At 43.0% G+C, this 17279-nt stretch overlaps 1 protein-coding gene and 1 long non-coding RNA gene across 3 annotated transcripts; both read right to left on the reverse strand.

Moving 5' to 3' along the window:
- Positions 1–590: 590 nt before the first annotated feature.
- Positions 591–2338, reverse strand: LOC134208045 (uncharacterized). Its single transcript, XM_062684146.1, has 3 exons — positions 2006–2338; positions 1729–1925; positions 591–1562 (listed from the first exon to the last, which is right to left on the reverse strand). Exons 1-3 carry the CDS (start codon positions 2208–2210, stop codon positions 786–788), a joined length of 1179 nt encoding a protein of 392 aa, XP_062540130.1. The 5' UTR covers positions 2211–2338; the 3' UTR covers positions 591–785.
- A 1107-nt stretch (positions 2339–3445) lies between these two features.
- On the reverse strand, positions 3446–16107 carry LOC134208046 (uncharacterized). 2 transcript variants are annotated; one of them, XR_009978474.1, is made up of 4 exons: positions 16026–16107; positions 15846–15962; positions 15249–15332; positions 3446–3917 (listed from the first exon to the last, which is right to left on the reverse strand). It is a non-coding gene; the product is annotated as an uncharacterized LOC134208046 (long non-coding RNA). The 2 variants fall into 2 exon arrangements; XR_009978475.1 differs by lacking the exon at positions 3446–3917 and adding an exon at positions 13074–13412.
- Positions 16108–17279: the final 1172 nt, after the last annotated feature.

Below are 17279 nucleotides of genomic sequence, written 5' to 3' on the forward strand. Positions count from 1 at the left end.
GTGTCTAAGCATGAGACTTGTTGGTGTCTAAGCATGAGACTTGTTGGTGTCTAAGCATGAGACATGTTGGTGTCTAAGCATGAGACTTGTTGGTGTCTAAGCATGAGACTTGTTGGTGTCTAAGCTGTCACGCTCCTAGGGGGAGGAGGAGTTCCGAGCAGCGTGAAGACTCATGCCAAAAAATAGAGTTTTAATGGAAAAGGTGCGTGGGGGGTGTTGAAAATCACAAAATTTTACGTGACGTACTTTATGGATCTTCGCTTGTTGGTGTCGAAGCATGATATGTAAGGATGTCGAAGCATAAGAGGATTGGGTTTCGAAGTTAGAAAGAGGTGGGTGTCGAAACATGAGAGGAGATTTGTTTCGTAGCAGGGTTGGGTGGGAGAACCTTTAGCTGATCTTCTTATGGTAGACATATTATCCAGCGTTAACACATCACGGAAAGGGCTGAGACCCCGAAAACGTTGAAAATAACACAATACTCAGCCCCTTCCGCTCTTAGTTTGATGTTTGATTAAATAATACGAGGGGGCTATCCAACATAAAAAAAATTATCGTGGTATTATTTTATCAATGTATCTACATGTATCGACAGAATATTTCAAGCTTTATTAATCCTAGCTTCAGTACATATGTGATTTATTGGTACCTCTTTGCCTAGAATTTACTGACGAATTATCATTGACACCGGAGATGTTTTTTTTAATGATTATAACGTGTTTTTTTAATTCTAGATTAAGTTCAACACTACACAGCGGAGATGTTTTAAACGAACTATTAGAAGTTTAACTCGGTTCACTTTTAAACTGATCATACTGGAAAGGATTATCATTTCTAGGTTTCTTCTGCACTGGTTCTTCGGCCTCCTCCACAGCAGGTTGAATGTCGTCTTCCGAAAGATTACCAAAGTCTGGCGATTCTTGAATTTCGATCTTGATTAGTTTAGCATCAGGTGGGTCCTCGGTGTGCTCATCAGTGTACAACAAATCAGTGACCTCATCGTCCGGGTCCGAAGGCAACACTTTGCACTCCGTAGTGCAAACCTCCTCCTCCCGTTCGCAGTTAAGCCCGATCTGATTGAGGATCTGATTGCTGCTGATGATGTGAAACCGCTGGGTTTTGTTCCCTTGCTGGACGTACACGAGCTCGCCGTAGGTTTGGCTTTGGCTTAGAACCTTCTCACTTTCGGGGTCTACATTGGATGATGAGGCAGCGGAGACGGGATTTTTGCCATAGCTAACAATAGAAGCAATTTTCGGTGTCTGTTCTGGCGCAGTATTGGTCTGCTCGGAAGTGTATTGCGCTAAGGAATCTATTAATAAAGCGTTTTGGTGGCATGATTTTCCTGGTTGGCTTTGTTGTTCAACATCATTTTGTGATTCGTCGTTGTTGAATTCCAGATCATCCATTTTTACAGTCTTTTCAGCATCCTGGGAAGATGCCCATTTTGCGGTGTAGATGGCATTATTTTTACTGTACTGTTTTCGGATCCGAATAACGTAGTTTACCTTTGTTACGCACGTTAAGCAAATTAGACGAGGAATGGCGTCGCTATTAGAAATCTGCAAAATTAAGCATTCTTTAATTAAAGATTACAATAAATTAATTACAATAATTATTATTACAGCAACTTAATAATCATAAATTATCGTAATTATGATTAACCATCTTGGTAGTTTTATCACATAATGATCCAACCCGAAGACACAAAATAGAAATCAAACTCACCACAATGCCAAAGATCTCCTCAATGTCTTCGGCGCTGGGAACGTCCGGCGAAGGCCATACGGGATGAATCAGATGGCAATCGTTTCTGATGCGTTCCAAACACAAGCGGCAGACCGCATCCAACGGATCATTCGGATCGATTCTCGGGACGATGTTTTGGTCCGGAACAGCATCATGCCTCATCTCGGCCACTAGCCCTGTACCGTATAAAATGCATACAGGAAAATCGCTAAGATATCATCCATAAGTTGACAAATAGGTAGATCGGATTTCTTACCGTCTCGGAGATTGAACTGAGCTGGGGAAAAGTGTCGAGAGCAGACGCGTTGTTTGCCTTCCCGAGAAGCGAGCAAACGCTGCTGCCAAATCCGCAAGCGAAAAGAATCCTTTACGGTCGAACTCGGAAAACGATAGTATACATCGGTTTTGTCAAACGGTTTCCTACAAAATAATGCAGCACAGCGTTTCACCGATTTAACCATATCGGAATCAAGTTTTATTTCGATTATTTCAAAAGCTAAAGTGTTATTTTTTCTCTTGTATCCAAACAAGGTTTTTATTTATTTTTTTAATTTTCAAATAAGTCGAACTCGAAGAAAAATCTGCTCTTCCCTCCTATGGGAAACCCTATTGCTATCTGTCAGAGTGAAACATGACCGCCATCTCATCCTCTCTGTTGCTCTTTTGTAAAAATCCATAAAGAACTGTCATTGGTTGTGTGAAGAATTTTGATTCTACTTCGCGAATAGACTTTCTTCTTCTCCTATTTTGGCACAGACCTGTCGGGCCTTTTTGCACGAGACGATTACACGGAGAAAAATGAAAAAGCTATTTAGGATCTATCTCAATTGGGTCCTAAAAAAAGATATTGCGATTTGCAAATAAAATTAGCATAGCAGACAACCTGCAAGCAACTTGCAAAGGAACGATCTGTCAAAATTCTTGCTAATGTATCTGTTTTAGGCGTGTTATTCATCGGATTCAGGTTAGTTTTAGTTTGATGTGCACATCGGATCAGTGGTGCTAAAATATTTTACTCACTTTTCAGTGGAAGTATGTCAAATCTTGGTACTTTATTTATTAGTTTTATCATACTTTCCTTCAAATGAATAACTTTTTATTGCAATATCTTAAATGTGAAGTAAATCCTCATTGTATTTTGCTTAAATAATATGACAAATCATTACAACTTCGATTATAACCATAATCTTTTTGAAAGATAAAATAGCCAGCAACACTGTATGCAAGATCTTTTGCATGTTTGCTGCAACTTCGTGCATTTGGCGAACTCAACGCAAACTGCAATATTTTAGTTACTAGATAAATATTGTCGCTGTCCGGAACATCCCGCTCGGAAAGATTTTCTAGACTTCTACCGTGATATCTCTGAGACAAAAAGATGAGTCTCCTACACAGTAAAAAAAGTTGTTGAATATTACATCGAAATCGCTGCAACCAACCGAATCCATCGGTTGTTGAATATTACACTGCGAGATGTACTCGACAGCTTGCTGTGTAATAAGAAGGAGCGATGTAATTTCTATCGACGTAATAAATAAAATAACTTAATCAAAGCGATGTAGATGCATGTGATGTAAAGCGGCCAGCTATTATGAGCCAGATGCATAGTAGGAATATGTGAATTGAGTTATTCTGGTGATTTCATGTTATCTTTTGAGTTTGTGAATCATGATATTTTATTATTTTTTAAATTTGATCATAACATACATAATTTTTTTCTAAAACCTTTCTCACAGGACTTCCACAAGATTGCCTACAGATTGAGTTATTTCCATAAAGCTGAAGCACCATGGTACTCTTCGACAGATTGGGATGCTTGACTTCAAGAGCTGTGACCATCATGAACAGCTACATCAGTTCCATATTTCAGCTTTTCAGACAAGTTCCCTGACCGGTGGTATTGTTCGCCGACTGGAAGCCTAGACTGAGGTTCTTCTGAGTAGCCGCTATCAGCTCGTTTGATTTGCTGTCCATGTGTAGCTATCAACTGTAATGACAGGGACAGCGAGTCATCGTGAACACGAACCTCTGATCCAGTGAATTGGCGACAGGTGTATTGATTTTCACGTGAAACTCGCAGGTCAGTTCCAGATGAATTACCTTGATACACCTTTTAAAGTATAGAACCGAGCGACACGGAGCTCGGTGATCAAGAAAGACTTCATACGCTGAAAAAGAGAAAACACGTTCAGTAGGGATGATGAGGAGCGATGATATTTATTAGAAATGAAATAAAGGTTTTTTTTTTATTTTCTTCAAGGAATTCTTAGCTGGTAAAGCATCTTAACCAACTGCGGTATTCCTAGAATTACTTGCCATAATACATATAAAAAGTGGCGTATACACCAGATTACATACTTGTTTTAATTAATTGTTATCCATTTTTCTGTTTTTTTAGGGCACAGTAGTTCTAATAGCACAGACAAACAGACATAACACATTGAACATTTACTCGAACAAATCATCGTCGTGCAAACACTAGCGACATCTGTTGATTTAAGTTAGTCGGGCAAATCACGAACCAGATGGCGTTAGTGAGTAAACGTCAAACTCGAGCAAATCCGATGCGCGCGCCACGAGTGATCGATTGACCAACTTCATTCATTCATTTATTTAGTCTACATCTATACAGATAACACTGAATCAACAATTTGACGCCACAATACACGGTTCGAGGCCGCATCTCTCCATCCTCGAATACGCCCCACGCTCGCCAAGTCGTTCTGCACCTGGTCTGCCCATCTCGCTCGCTGCGCTCCACGTCGTCTCGTACCTGCCGGATCGGAAGCGAACACCATCTTTGCAGGGTTGCTGTCCGGCATTCTTGCAACATGCCCTGCCCATCGTACCCTTCCGGCTTTAGCTACCTTCTGGATACTGGGTTCGCCGTAGAGCTGGTCGAGCTCATGGTTCATTCTTCGCCACCACATACCGTCTTCTTGCAGACCGCCAAAGATGGTCCTAAGCACCCGTCTCTCGAATACCTGAGTGCTTGCAAGTCCTCCTCGAGCATTGTCCATGTTTCATGTCCGTAGCGGACTACCGGTCTTATTAACGTCTTGTACATGGCACATTTGGTGCGGTGGCGAATCTTTTCGACCGCAGTTTCTTCTGGAGCCCGTAGTAGGCCCGACTTCCACAGATGATGCGCCTTCATATTTCACGACTAACGTTGTTGTCAGCCGTTAGCAAGGATCCGAGGTAGACGAATTCCTCGACCACCTCGAAGGTATCCCCGTCTATCGTAACACTGCTTCCCAGGCGGACCCTGTCGCGCTCGGTTCCACCCACAAGCATGTACTTTGTCTTTGACGCATTCACCACCAGTCCAACTTTTTGTTGCTTCACGTTTCAGGCGGGTGTACAGTTCTGCCACCTTTGCAAATGTTCGGCCGACAATGTCCATGTCATCCGCGAAGCAAATAAATTGACTGGATCTGTTGAAAATCGTACCCCGGTTGTTACACCCGGCTCTCCGCATGACACCTTCTAGCGCAATGTTGAACAACAGGCACGAAAGTCCATCACCTTGTCTTAGTCCCCGGTGCGATTCGAACGAACTGGAGTGTTCGCCCGAGATCTTCACACAGTTTTGCACACCATCCACCGTTGCTTTGATCAGTCTGGTAAGCTTTCCAGGAAGCTGTTCTCGTCCATAATTTTCCATAGCTCTACGCGGTCTATACTGTCGTATGCCGCCTTGAAATCAACGAACAGATGGTGCGTTGGGACCTGGTATTCACGGCATTTTTGAAGGATTTGCCGTACAGTAAAGATCTGGTCCGTTGTCGAGCGGCCGTCAACGAAGCCGGCTTGATAACTTCCCACGAACTCGTTCACTAATGGTGACAGACGACGGAAGATGATCTGGGATATCACTTTGTAGGCGGCATTAAGGATGGTGATCGCTCGAAAGTTCTCACACTCCAGTTTGTCGCCTTTCTTGTAGATGGGGCATATAACCCCTTCCTTCCATTCCTCCGGTAGCTGTTCGTTTTCCCAGATTCTGACTATCAGTTTGTGCAGGCAAGTGGCCAGCTTTTCCGGGCCCATCTTGATGAGCTCAGCTCCGATACCATCCTTACCAGCTGCTTTATTGGTCTTTAGCTGTTGAATGGCATCCTTAACTTCCCTCAAGGTGGGAGCTGGTTGGCTTCCATCGTCCGCTGAACTGACGTAGTCATCTCCTCCGCTGCCTTGACTTTCATTGCCTGTACTCTCAGCGCCATTCAGATGTTCCTCGTAGTGCTGCTTCCACCTTTCGATCACCACACGTTCGTCCGTCAAGATGCTCCCATCCTTATCCCGGCACATTTCGGCTCGCGGCACGAAGCCTTTGCGGGATGCGTTGAGCTTCTGATAGAACTTGCGTGTATCTTGAGAACGGCACAGCTGTTCCATCTCCTCGCACTCCGCTTCTTCCAGGCGGCGTTTCTTCTCCTGAAAAGGCGGGTCTGTTGTCTCCGCTTCCGTCTATAACGTTCCACGTTCTGCCGGGTACCTTGCTGCAGCGCGACCGCCCGCGCTGCGTCCTTCTCCTCCAGAATCTGTCTGCACTCTGCACGATTGGCCAACTAATGATCATTTGAATTGACCAGTAAATCAGTGAACGATGGAAATTTTACGAGTGTTATGTCTGCTTGTCTGTGCTAATAGGTTCTAATAATGTCTTATACCATGAAAAGAGTGTTGCCCAGGAGTATTTTAATCAAATTTCCAGTAAGATTCCGCTAATAACCTTACGAACCTTGGAACGGTGGGGTTCTAAGAGTATATTTTTAGAATGCCGATTGGAATCTTCCTGGAATTTTGAAGGTAACCCTTGTGGGATTCCAAGTAGAATCCTTTTGAAATTTTAAGGTAAATCCTTCGGTAAAGAACGCTTCAGAGATTTTGATAGAAATCCATTTGGTTTTCCGATGGGAATCCATCTGGGGATCCTGATGGGAATACTTCTGGAATTCCGATGGGAAACCTGCTTTTTAAATTTTATTATGGTGTTTTTTTTTTCAATTCTAGAATTAAATTCTTATTGAAATTCTTTGCGGAATCCTTCTGACATACCGGAGTAAAAAATTTCGGTTACTTGATGCAAATATTTCTACGATAAACATCGACAGATTTCTTTAAAAAATATCACTCAGGATGGAAATATTATTTAAGAAAAACAAAATCCTTCTAGAATTCAGAGAAAATACTTCATAGATTCCGGTGAAGTTCATTTTGGGTTTCGCAGAAAATATAAAGAAATCGCATCAGAATCCCAGCAGAACGTCCATCGAATTTACCGAACAATTTTCGCCAAAAGGGTTCTTTCTAAAATTCCAGAAACATTTAGATCGAAATCTCGGGAGAATTCTCCTGGGACTTCCTCAACAATTTCCTTTGCGTATTTGTATATTCTCATTGAAAGCTTAAAGTGATTCTTCTCAAAACTCCAGGTTTCCCATTGGAATCCCCAATTTATTCCCTTCATAATTCCTAATAGGTTCTATTCGGAATGTCTTGAGAACTTCCTTAGAACTCCTCATTCGATTTTCATAAGAATCCCAGAAGAATTATCTTCGAAATCTATGGTCTTTTAAGTGGTACTCATTAGAATCACAGAGAAAATTAATTCAGAAACATCAGGAAAAATTACCTTCAGAATGCCCCAAGGATTCCCTTCGGAATTCCCTAATGATTCTCTTCGAGATGCTCCCAGGATAACCTTCTGAATGCCTCAAGAACTCCCTTCAGAACGGAATGCCTTAAGGATTCCCTTCAGAATGCCTCAAAAATTTCCATCCTCCAGGAGTTCCTCCTGCAATTCCTCGAGGAGTTACTCCTGGTATTTCTCCAAGAGTTTCTCCAGAAGTTCCTCCAGGAGTTGCTTCTGGAATTCCTCCAGGAGTTCCTCCTTGATCTCCTCCAGGAGTCCCTCCTGGAACTCCTCCATTAGTCCCTCCTTGATCTCATCCAGGAGTTCCTCCTTGATCTCATCCAGGAGTTCCTCCTTGATCTCATCCAGGAGTTCCTCCTGGAATTCCTCCAGGAGTTCCTCCTGGAATTCCTCCAGGAGTTCCTCCTGGAATTCCTCCAGAAGTTCCTCCTGGAATTCCTCCAGAAGTTCCTCCTGGAATTCCTCCAGGAGTTCCTCCTGGAATTCCTCCAGGAGTTCCTCCTGGAATTCCTCCAGGAGTTCCTCCTGGAATTCCTCCAGGAGTTCCTCCTGGAATTCCTCCTGGAGTTCCTCCAGGAGTTCCTCCTGGAAGTCCTCCATGAGTTCCTCCTGGAATTCCTCCGGGAATTCCTCCTGGAATTCCTCCTGGAATTCCTCCTGGAATTCCTCCTGGAATTCCTCCTGGAATTCCTCCTGGAATTCCTCCTGGAATTCCTCCTGGAATTCCTCCTGGAATTCCTCCAAGAGTTCCTCCTGGAATTCCTCCAGGAGTTCCTCCTAGAACTCCTCCTGGAATTCCTCCAGGAGTTCCTCTTGGAATTCCTTCAGGAGTTCCTCCTGGAATTCCTCCAAGAGTTCCTCCTGGAATTCCTCCAGGAGTTCCTCCTGGAATTCCTCCAGGAGTTCCTCCTGGAATTCCTCCAGGAGTTCCTCCTGGAATTCCTCCAGGAGTTCCTCCTAGAATTCCTCCTGGAATTCCTCCAGGAGTTCCTCCTGGAATTTCTCCAGGAGTTCCTCCTGGAATTCCTCCAGAAGTTCCTCCTGGAATTCCTTCAGGAGTTCCTCCTGGAATTTCTCCAGGAGTTCCTCCGGGAATTCCTCCAGGAGTTCCTCCGAGAATTCCTCCAGGAGTTCATCCTGGAATTCCTCCTGAAGTTCCTCCTGGAATTCCTACAGGAGTTCCTCCTGGAATTCCTCCAGGAGTTCCTCCTGAAATTCCTCCTGGAATTCCTCCAGGAGTTCCTTCAGGAGTTCCTCCTGGAATTCCTTCAGGAGTTCCTCCTGGAATTTCTCCAGGAGTTCCTCCTGGAATTTCTCCAGGAGTTCCTCCTGGACTTCTCCAGGAGTTCCTCCCGGAATTCCTCCTGGAATTCCTCCAGGAGTTCCTCCTGCAATTCCTCCAGGAGTTCCTCTTGGAATTCCTCCAGGAGTTCCTCCTGGAATTCCTCCAGGAGTTCCTCCTGGAATTCCTCCAGGAGTTCCTCCTGGAATTCCTCCAGGAGTTCCTCTTGGAATTCCTCCAGCAGTTCCTCCTGGAATTCCTTTATAAGTTCCTCCTGGAATTCCTCCATGAGGTCCTCCTGGAATTGCTCCAGGAGTTCCTCCTGGAATTCCCTTATAAATTCCTCCTGGAATTCCTCCATGATTTCCCCATAGAATTCCTCCTGGAATTCCTCTAGGAGTTCCTCCTAGAATTCCTCCTGGAATTCCTCCAGGAGTTCCTCCTGGAATTCCCCCAGGAGTTCCTCCTGGAATTCCTCCAGGAGTTCCTCTTAGAATTCCTCCAGAGTTACTCCTGGAATAACTCCATGAGTTCCTCCTGGAATTCCTTTTTGAGTTCAAAATTCGAATTCAAAAAAAAATCCAGGAGGAACTCATGGAGGTATTCCAGGAGGAACTCATAGAGGTATTCCAGGAGGAACTCATAGAGGTATTCCAGGAGGAACTCCTTGAGGAAATCCAGGAGGAACTCCTGGAGAAATTCCAGGAGTAACTCTGGAGGAATTCCAAGAGGAACTCCTGGAGGAATTCCAGGAGGAACTCCAGGAGGAATTCCAGGAGGAATTCCAAGAGGAATTCCAGGAGGAACTCCTGGGGGAATTCCAGAAGGAACTCCTGGGGGAATTCCAGGAGGAATTCTAGGAGGAACTCCTAGAGGAATTCCTGGAGCAATTCCATGGGGAAATCATGGAGGAATTCCAGGAGGAACTCCTGGAGGAATTCCAGACGGACCTTATGGAAGAATTCCAGGAGGAACTTATAAAGGAATTCCAGAATGAACTCTTGGAGAGATTCCAAGAGGAACTCCTGGAGGAATTCCAGGAGGAACTCCTGGAGGAATTCCAGAAGGAACTCTGGAAGAATTCCAGGAGGAACTAATGGAAGAATTCCTGGAGGAACTCATAGAGATATTCCAGAAGGAACTCATGGAGGAATTCCAGGAGGAACTTAAAAAGGAATTCCAGGAGGAACTCAGAAAGGAATTCCAGGAGGAACTCCTGGAGGAATTTCAGGAAGAACTGCTGGAGGAATTGCAGGAGGAATTCCTGGAGAAATTCCAGGAGTAACTCTGGAGGAATTCCAAGAAGAACTCCTGGAGGAATTCCAGGAGGAACACCTGGAGGAATTCCAGGAGGAACTCCTGGAGGAATTTCAGGAGGAACTCCTGGAGGAATTCCAGGAGGAATTCCAGGAGGAATTCCAGAAGGAATTGCAGGAGGAATTCCTGGAGGAATTTCACTAGGAACTTCTGGAGGAATTCCAGGAGGAACTCTTGGAGGAATTCCAGGAGGAACTCTTGGAGGAATTCCAGGAGGAACTCTTGGAGGAATTCCAGGAGGAACTCTTGGAGGAATTCCAGGAGGAACTTCTGGAGGAATTCCAGGAGGAACTTCTGGAGGAATTCCAGGAGGAACTTCTGGAGGAATTCCAGGAGGAACTTCTGGAGGAATTCCAGGAGGAACTTCTAGGAGGAACTTCTGGAGGAATTCCAGGAGGAACTTCTGGAGGAATTCCAGGAGGAACTTCTGGAGGAATTCCAGGAGGAACTCCTGGAGGAATTCCAGGAGGAACTCCTGGAGGAATTCCAGGAGGAACTCCTGGAGGAATTCCAGGAGGAACTCCTGGAGGAATTCCAGGAGGAACTCTTGGAGGAATTCCAGGAGGAATTCCATGAGGAACTGCTGGAAGAATTCCAGGAGGAACTGCTGGAAGAATTCCAGGAGGAACTCCTGGAGGAATTCCAGGAGGAACTCCTGGAGGAATTCCAGGAGGAGCTCCTGGAGGAATTCCAGGAGGAGCTCCTGGAGGAATTCCAAGAGGAACTCCTGAAGGAATTCTAGGAGGAACTCCTGGCGGAATTCCAGGAGGAACTGCTGGAGGAATTCAAGGAGGAACTCCTCTCTCTAATGGAGGAACTCTTGGAGGAATTCCAGGAGGAACTCTTGGAGGAATTCCAGGAGGAACTCTTGGAGGAATTCCAGGAGGAACTCTTGGAGGAATTCCAGGAGGAACTTCTGGAGGAATTCCAGGAGGAACTTCTGGAGGAATTCCAGGAGGAACTTCTGGAGGAATTCCAGGAGGAACTTCTGGAGGAATTCCAGGAGGAACTTCTGGAGGAATTCCAGGAGGAACTCCTGGAGGAATTCCAGGAGGAACTCCTGGAGGAATTCCAGGAGGAACTCCTGGAGGAATTCCAGGAGGAACTCCTGGAGGAATTCCAGGAGGAACTCCTGGAGGAATTCCAGGAGGAACTCCTGGAGGAATTCCAGGAGGAACTCCTGGAGGAATTCCAGGAGGAGCTCCTGGAGGAATTCCAGGAGGAGCTCCTGGAGGAATTCCAGGAGGAACTCCTGGAGGAATTCCAGGAGGAACTCCTGGAGGAATTCCAGGAGGAACTCCTGGAGGAATTCCAGGAGGAACTGCTGGAGGAATTCCAGGAGGAACTCCTGGAGGAATTCCAGGAGGAACTCCTGGAGGAATTCCAGGAGGAACTCCTGGAGGAATTCCAGGAGGAATTCCAAGAGGAACTCCTGGAGGAATTCTAGGAGGAACTCCTGGAGGAATTCTAGGAGGAACTCCTGGAGGAATTCCAGGAGGAACTCATGGAGGAATTCCAGGAGGAACTCCTGGAGGAATTCCAGGAACTCCTGGGGGAATTCCAGGAGGAACTCCTGGAGGAATTCCAGGAGGAGCTCCTGGGGAAATTCCAGGAGGAGCTCCTGGGGGAATTCCAGGAGGAACTCCTGGGGGAATTCCAGGAGGAACTCCTGGGGGAATTCCAGGAGGAACTCCTGGGGGAATTCCATGAGTTCCTCCTGGAATTCCTTTTTGAGTTCCTCCTGGAATTCCTTTTCAAGTTTCTCCTGGAATTCCTCCATGAGTTCTTTCTTGAATTCCTCCAAGAGTTCCTCCTGAAATTCCTTTATATGTTCCTCTTGGAATTCTCCCATGAGGTCCTCCTGGAATTCCTCCAGGACTTCCTCCTGAATTCCCTTATAAGTTCCTCCTGGATTTCCTCCATGATTTCCCCAGTGAATTCCTCCTGGAATTCCTCTAGGAGTTCCTCCTAGAATTCCTCCTGGAATTCCCCCAGGAGTTCCTCCTGGAATTCCCGCAGGAGTTCCTCCTGGAATTCCCCCAGGAGTTCCTCCTGGAATTCCTCCAGAGTTACTCCTGGAATTTCTCCAGGAGTTCCTCCTGGATATCCTCCAGGAGTTCCTCCTGGAATACCTCTATGAGTTCCTCCTGGAATACCTCCATGAGTTCCTCCTGGAATTCCTTTTTAAGTTCCTCCTGGAATTCCATGAGTTCCTCCTGGAATATCTCCATGAGTTCCTCCTGGAATATCTCCATTAGTTCCTCCTGGAATTCCTTTAGGACTTCCCCATGGAATTCCTTTAGGAGTTCCCCATGGAATTCCTCCAGAAGTTCCCCATGGAATTCCTCCAGGAGTTCCTCCTGGAACTCCCCAAGGAGTTCCTCCTGGAATTCCCCCGGGAGTTCCTCCTGGAATTCCCCCAGGAGTTCCTCCTGGAATTCCCCCAGGAGTTCCTCCTGGAATTACCGCAGAAGTTCCTCCTGGAATTCATCCAGGAGTTCCTCCTGGAATTCCTACATGAGTTCCTCGTGGAATACCTTCATGAGTTTCTCCTGAAATTCCTCCAGGAAATCCTCCTGAAATTTCTCCAGGAGTTTCTCGTGGAATTCCTCCAGGAGTTCCTTCTGGAATTCCTCCATGAGCAAAGCAACTCTGTTCTCCTCAAATACATTTAATTCGGAGCCAAAAGGATTTCATTCAGAACCCCCAAAAGGATTCTCTTTGGAATCTCAAAAGGATTGTCTGCGAATTGTAGAAATATAATACAGTTTCCCTTCGAACAGAAACATTATTATAGAAATATAATACAGGAATTGTACACTCAAATAAAAACGCACATTACATGTATATGCCCTGCACTTAGAATATGACCAGTTACTTTCATACATGAAAAGTATGTGCAACGGTATTGAAATATTGTCGATACCGTCAAGATGAATTCTATGTGCAGCTTTTTGGCTTATATGAAGAAGCTCAAATGGATAATATTTATGAGAGTAATGGAAATAAAACTGTAATGGCCTTGCTTTATTCGGATTAGGAACAGATAACGGGATGATGGAATTAATATGAAAAGCAAATGAATTACTCAATCATGCTGACAATAGACATTTGGATAGTGTTATTTTATTCATATTATTTCATTAAAATTATCTTGATTTTTTCAATGTCCCTCCTCGACGGCATGGATGATCCGTACGATAGTCCTCTCAGTGCTTCACAAGAAACCAATCGTGAAGGTTTCACGACTCGATATAGTATCTATCCTGCTGGTGGATACGGTGGAAAGAATGATAGATTCCTCCAATGCCAATGTACCAGTCTATCAGACTATCGTAAGGTTCCGCCGAATTTTCCTATGAGCTTGATGAGTGTATTCCGAAGCCGGTGCTGTGATTCTGCCTGGAATGCAATTACGGAAAGTTGAATAAGAGATGTAAATAATAACAAGACACAGTAGAATTAAATACCTCTAGTAGTTTTACCATATAGTATGATAGTATTCCGCTATTCCAATTTTATAGAAGTACATTAATATTCTTCACGGCTGTATCGTTCGCGCCTAAAACTGTTTGTTTTGTGACACTCGAAATTCTTAGGGGTGCTCATGTTTTTTATTTTGGTACACTTCAAAACTATTTTATGCATAATATATTTTATAAATACAATTCATATGTTTTATTAGACGCACATAGAATGAAAAATCTTGCTCTATCTTATAATCTATGCGCTTTGTGCACATAGAGTATATCAGCAGTTTGGTTTGAGTGTAGAAAGACCCTGTTCGAATTATTTTTTTTCAAACCCTCTCAAATTTAAAAAAAAAACCAAACCACGCCCCCGACAAATTTTCAGGCTACGTCACTGGCTAGACTACATACTCCTTTTGGTATCGCAAAACTATTCAAATTCTCTTCGGAATCTCAAAAAAATGTCTTTTAAAATCTCCTTCGAATTGTAGAAATATGTTATAATAAAAGCTAAAAAATGTAGTTAATGATCCTGTTCGGAATCGCAAAACGATTATATTTGAAATCGCAAAACAGCGCAAAACTATTCCCTTCGGCATTGCTAATCGATTCCCTTCGGAATTCCAAAACGAATCCAAAAGCAAAACAAATCCTTTTGTGGTCTCAGAAGACTACATAGAATTCTTTTCGGAATCCCAAAACGAATCCAAAATCAAAACAATTCCCTTGGTCTCAGATCTCTTAATCGCACAACTGTCCGGAATCACAAAATTATTCTCAGCGGAATCGCAAAACGATTCCCTTTGAAATCACAAAACTTTCCTCGTCCGAATTGCTAATCGATTCACATCGGAATTTTAAAAGAATTTCCTTCGGGAAAAATTCTTTTCAGAATCCCATAATGAATCCAAAGGCAAAACAATTCTCTTCGGAGTCGCAAACCGATTTTGCCCAGAATCGCATAACTATTCCCTTCGGAATTGCTAAATGCGTCCCTTCGGAATTGCTAAACGATTTCCTTCGGAATTCCGAAAGAATTCGCTTCGCAAAAGATTCCTTTCCCAAAATGAATCTCAATAATACCTTGATTAATTTTCATATGTGGATTTAAACCTGTGTTTAGTGTTTTTAATCCTGAGTGGGTATTCGACAAATAAAAGTAATCTTTCGATGGGAATCTTCCTGGAATTGGGAATTGATTTAGGTTTTGAAGGCTTGAAAGGATTACCGTTATGTAACCTACTTCCAATAAGCAAACAACGTGCTTAGTTAAGCTCATACCATTCATTTTTAATAGCGTGGACGGAGTTCTGCATTGCCACATGCTTATTGCAATATAGGTATTATATGTGCAGCTCAAAACCGATTTTTTTAAATTCACGACAATTTTTCTCCTATTAGTCGCAAGTTTCATTACTGCACATCTGGTTGCGAACAATGTGCACCAGTTGCGCAATGATGCGCTATAAGTTTAACGCGAATAAAATCGGTTTTCGCGACTTCGATTTTCAACTGGAATCACAATAGCTACTTTACGGTGTCGTCAGAACTCCAAATACGGAAAGGATTCCTGGCAAGATTCGCAAGGATTTTCTTCGAATATTCAGTTGAATACCCATCCAAAGAAAAATAGCTTTGGAATTTTAATTGAAAGCTACAGTCATGATAACGAAACTCTCAAACACCGTCTCAAAGGAAATTTCTGGTTTAGATAACCGAAAGGAAGCTCTTTGAGATAAATTTCATAAAACATAAATAAGTCGCTTACCGTATTTTGGCGGAGTTCAAAATTGGATGGTTGACCCGGTCCTGGACTTCGCTTGCCTAGTTTTGCCGACGGCAAATCAGAAATCTGCAAATATTAAGGTATTGAATGAAATGAAAAGAATCTTATTATTCAAACTAGGTACGATACACTTTTTATCGAGTGAATTTGTGATTATTTCCGACGAAAATCACTCAACTATTCTAGTGTTTAATATTCCCAAGAGATGAAAGCTTTATCCGTGAAATTCCGGAGGAAATCCTTCATAACATAGTAAACAATCAGAAGTTGACATTCTCCTTAAAAGTTTAACAGGATTATGATCAAAAAATTTCCATTAAAATTCAAGAATGCTTTACTGAATTGAATCAAATTTTTTTTATCAGTAATCCAGTAGTTAACAATGAAATCGCCGGCAGGATTCACATCTAAATCTAGCACGATTTTCATCGGCATTAAGGATACTCAAAATTGCAACTCTAGGGATTTTATAGAAAATATGGCTAGAACACCAAAGGTCCCGCAATTCCCAAAGCAAATTCAACAGAATAACCGACGGTATTTTTTTCTGAAGAAAGCTCCAACATAAACAGCGCTTACCGGTTTCCAGTGGCTCGCAGCGAAACGCAAATGAAAACTGCGGATAAACCCGGTTCCTGATCGCAGAACCGGCAATCTCGCCTGTTAATAGGTTTTCCGGTGTAGTATTTGATGAATCTGCAAATATTTGAACAATAATTAAATTAATAAAAAGAGATTTTATTAAATAAAACAACTTACTGCTCTTGACCTGAACACAAAGACGGAAAAATTCAAACAAAAATGGTGCGTCGGTGCCGTCGCGTGCGGATGGTGCGAAAACAAATCTGGTCAGTGTTGCCAAGATTTAATATTGCATATCAATTCATGGCGATATCACATTTGAGCTGTGTAATTTTACACAACATCCTTCGAACTCAATAGGTTGCATCATATTCTGTGTAATATTAATAGAATAAGCACTGAAATATTACACAACTACTATGCAAAGGAAAATCGTGATTTTAAATCTGTGTAATCTCAAGGGGATGTAATATCACATACAAATGAATGTTTATATGCATTTGATTTTCATCATTACATAGCATTTTGGGTACATCGCTCAAATTACGTCGATGCTAATTACAATATTTTTTGCTGTGTAGATATTTTTCTTCGATGTCTAGAACCTGTCAGACCTCAAATCCGCCTCAAATGCAACAACCGTTTGAACCGGTGTCTACCTCAAATTTTAGACGAGTAGACCGATTGAACCGATAGGGATTTGACAGGTGTGGTCTCTTGGATATTACCTCGATATCTTCTAGACTCGATTACCATGGGTCTCCTAGATTTCTCCTAGACGTGGGTACCATCCCAAGCAACCAGAAGTTTGGATAAGAAGGGCTATTTTGGCTTAATCAGCTCTCATTTTAAGTAATTTTTTGTATGTAACGGAACTTTAAGTGAACTTTAAAGTTCCGTTACGGATGCTTGGAACTTGTTGTGAACCATAGTGAACCAATTAGTTCGGTTAAGAGTAAATTTAAGTAAAATCTGAACTTCTGGTTGCTTGGGATATTGCTTCTTTTCTTCTTTTTCTTTCTGTTATTCATATATATATACAAATCAATGAGACGCAGCGTTTTTACCAAGAAAACGTAAAATTTTTCTTTATTTATTCTTTATTATTATAAATTAGGACAACAAGTAATATTTATTAAGCCCTCAGTACACTGTTTGTCATGATGACAAATATTTGTCAAGTTTATCCGGATATCTATCAGACTGACCAGAAATCGACATGGATATCAGGCTGACTTGACAAATATTTGTCATTATGACAAACAGTGTACTGATAGCTTTAGGAATATCCAACCATGGTGCATAAAAAGAGTTAATCGGCTTGGGAAAAACTGGACATGTGCATCGTTCCATGGAATGTTCCTTGATTTGCCACAATGCAGTCGGTTATAGGTTATAGGTTCCGTTCGTTGGTTTCTTTTTCCCAACGGC

This window comes from Armigeres subalbatus, chromosome 1 (assembly GCF_024139115.2).
Source record: "Armigeres subalbatus isolate Guangzhou_Male chromosome 1, GZ_Asu_2, whole genome shotgun sequence".
NCBI lineage: Eukaryota > Metazoa > Arthropoda > Insecta > Diptera > Culicidae > Armigeres > Armigeres subalbatus.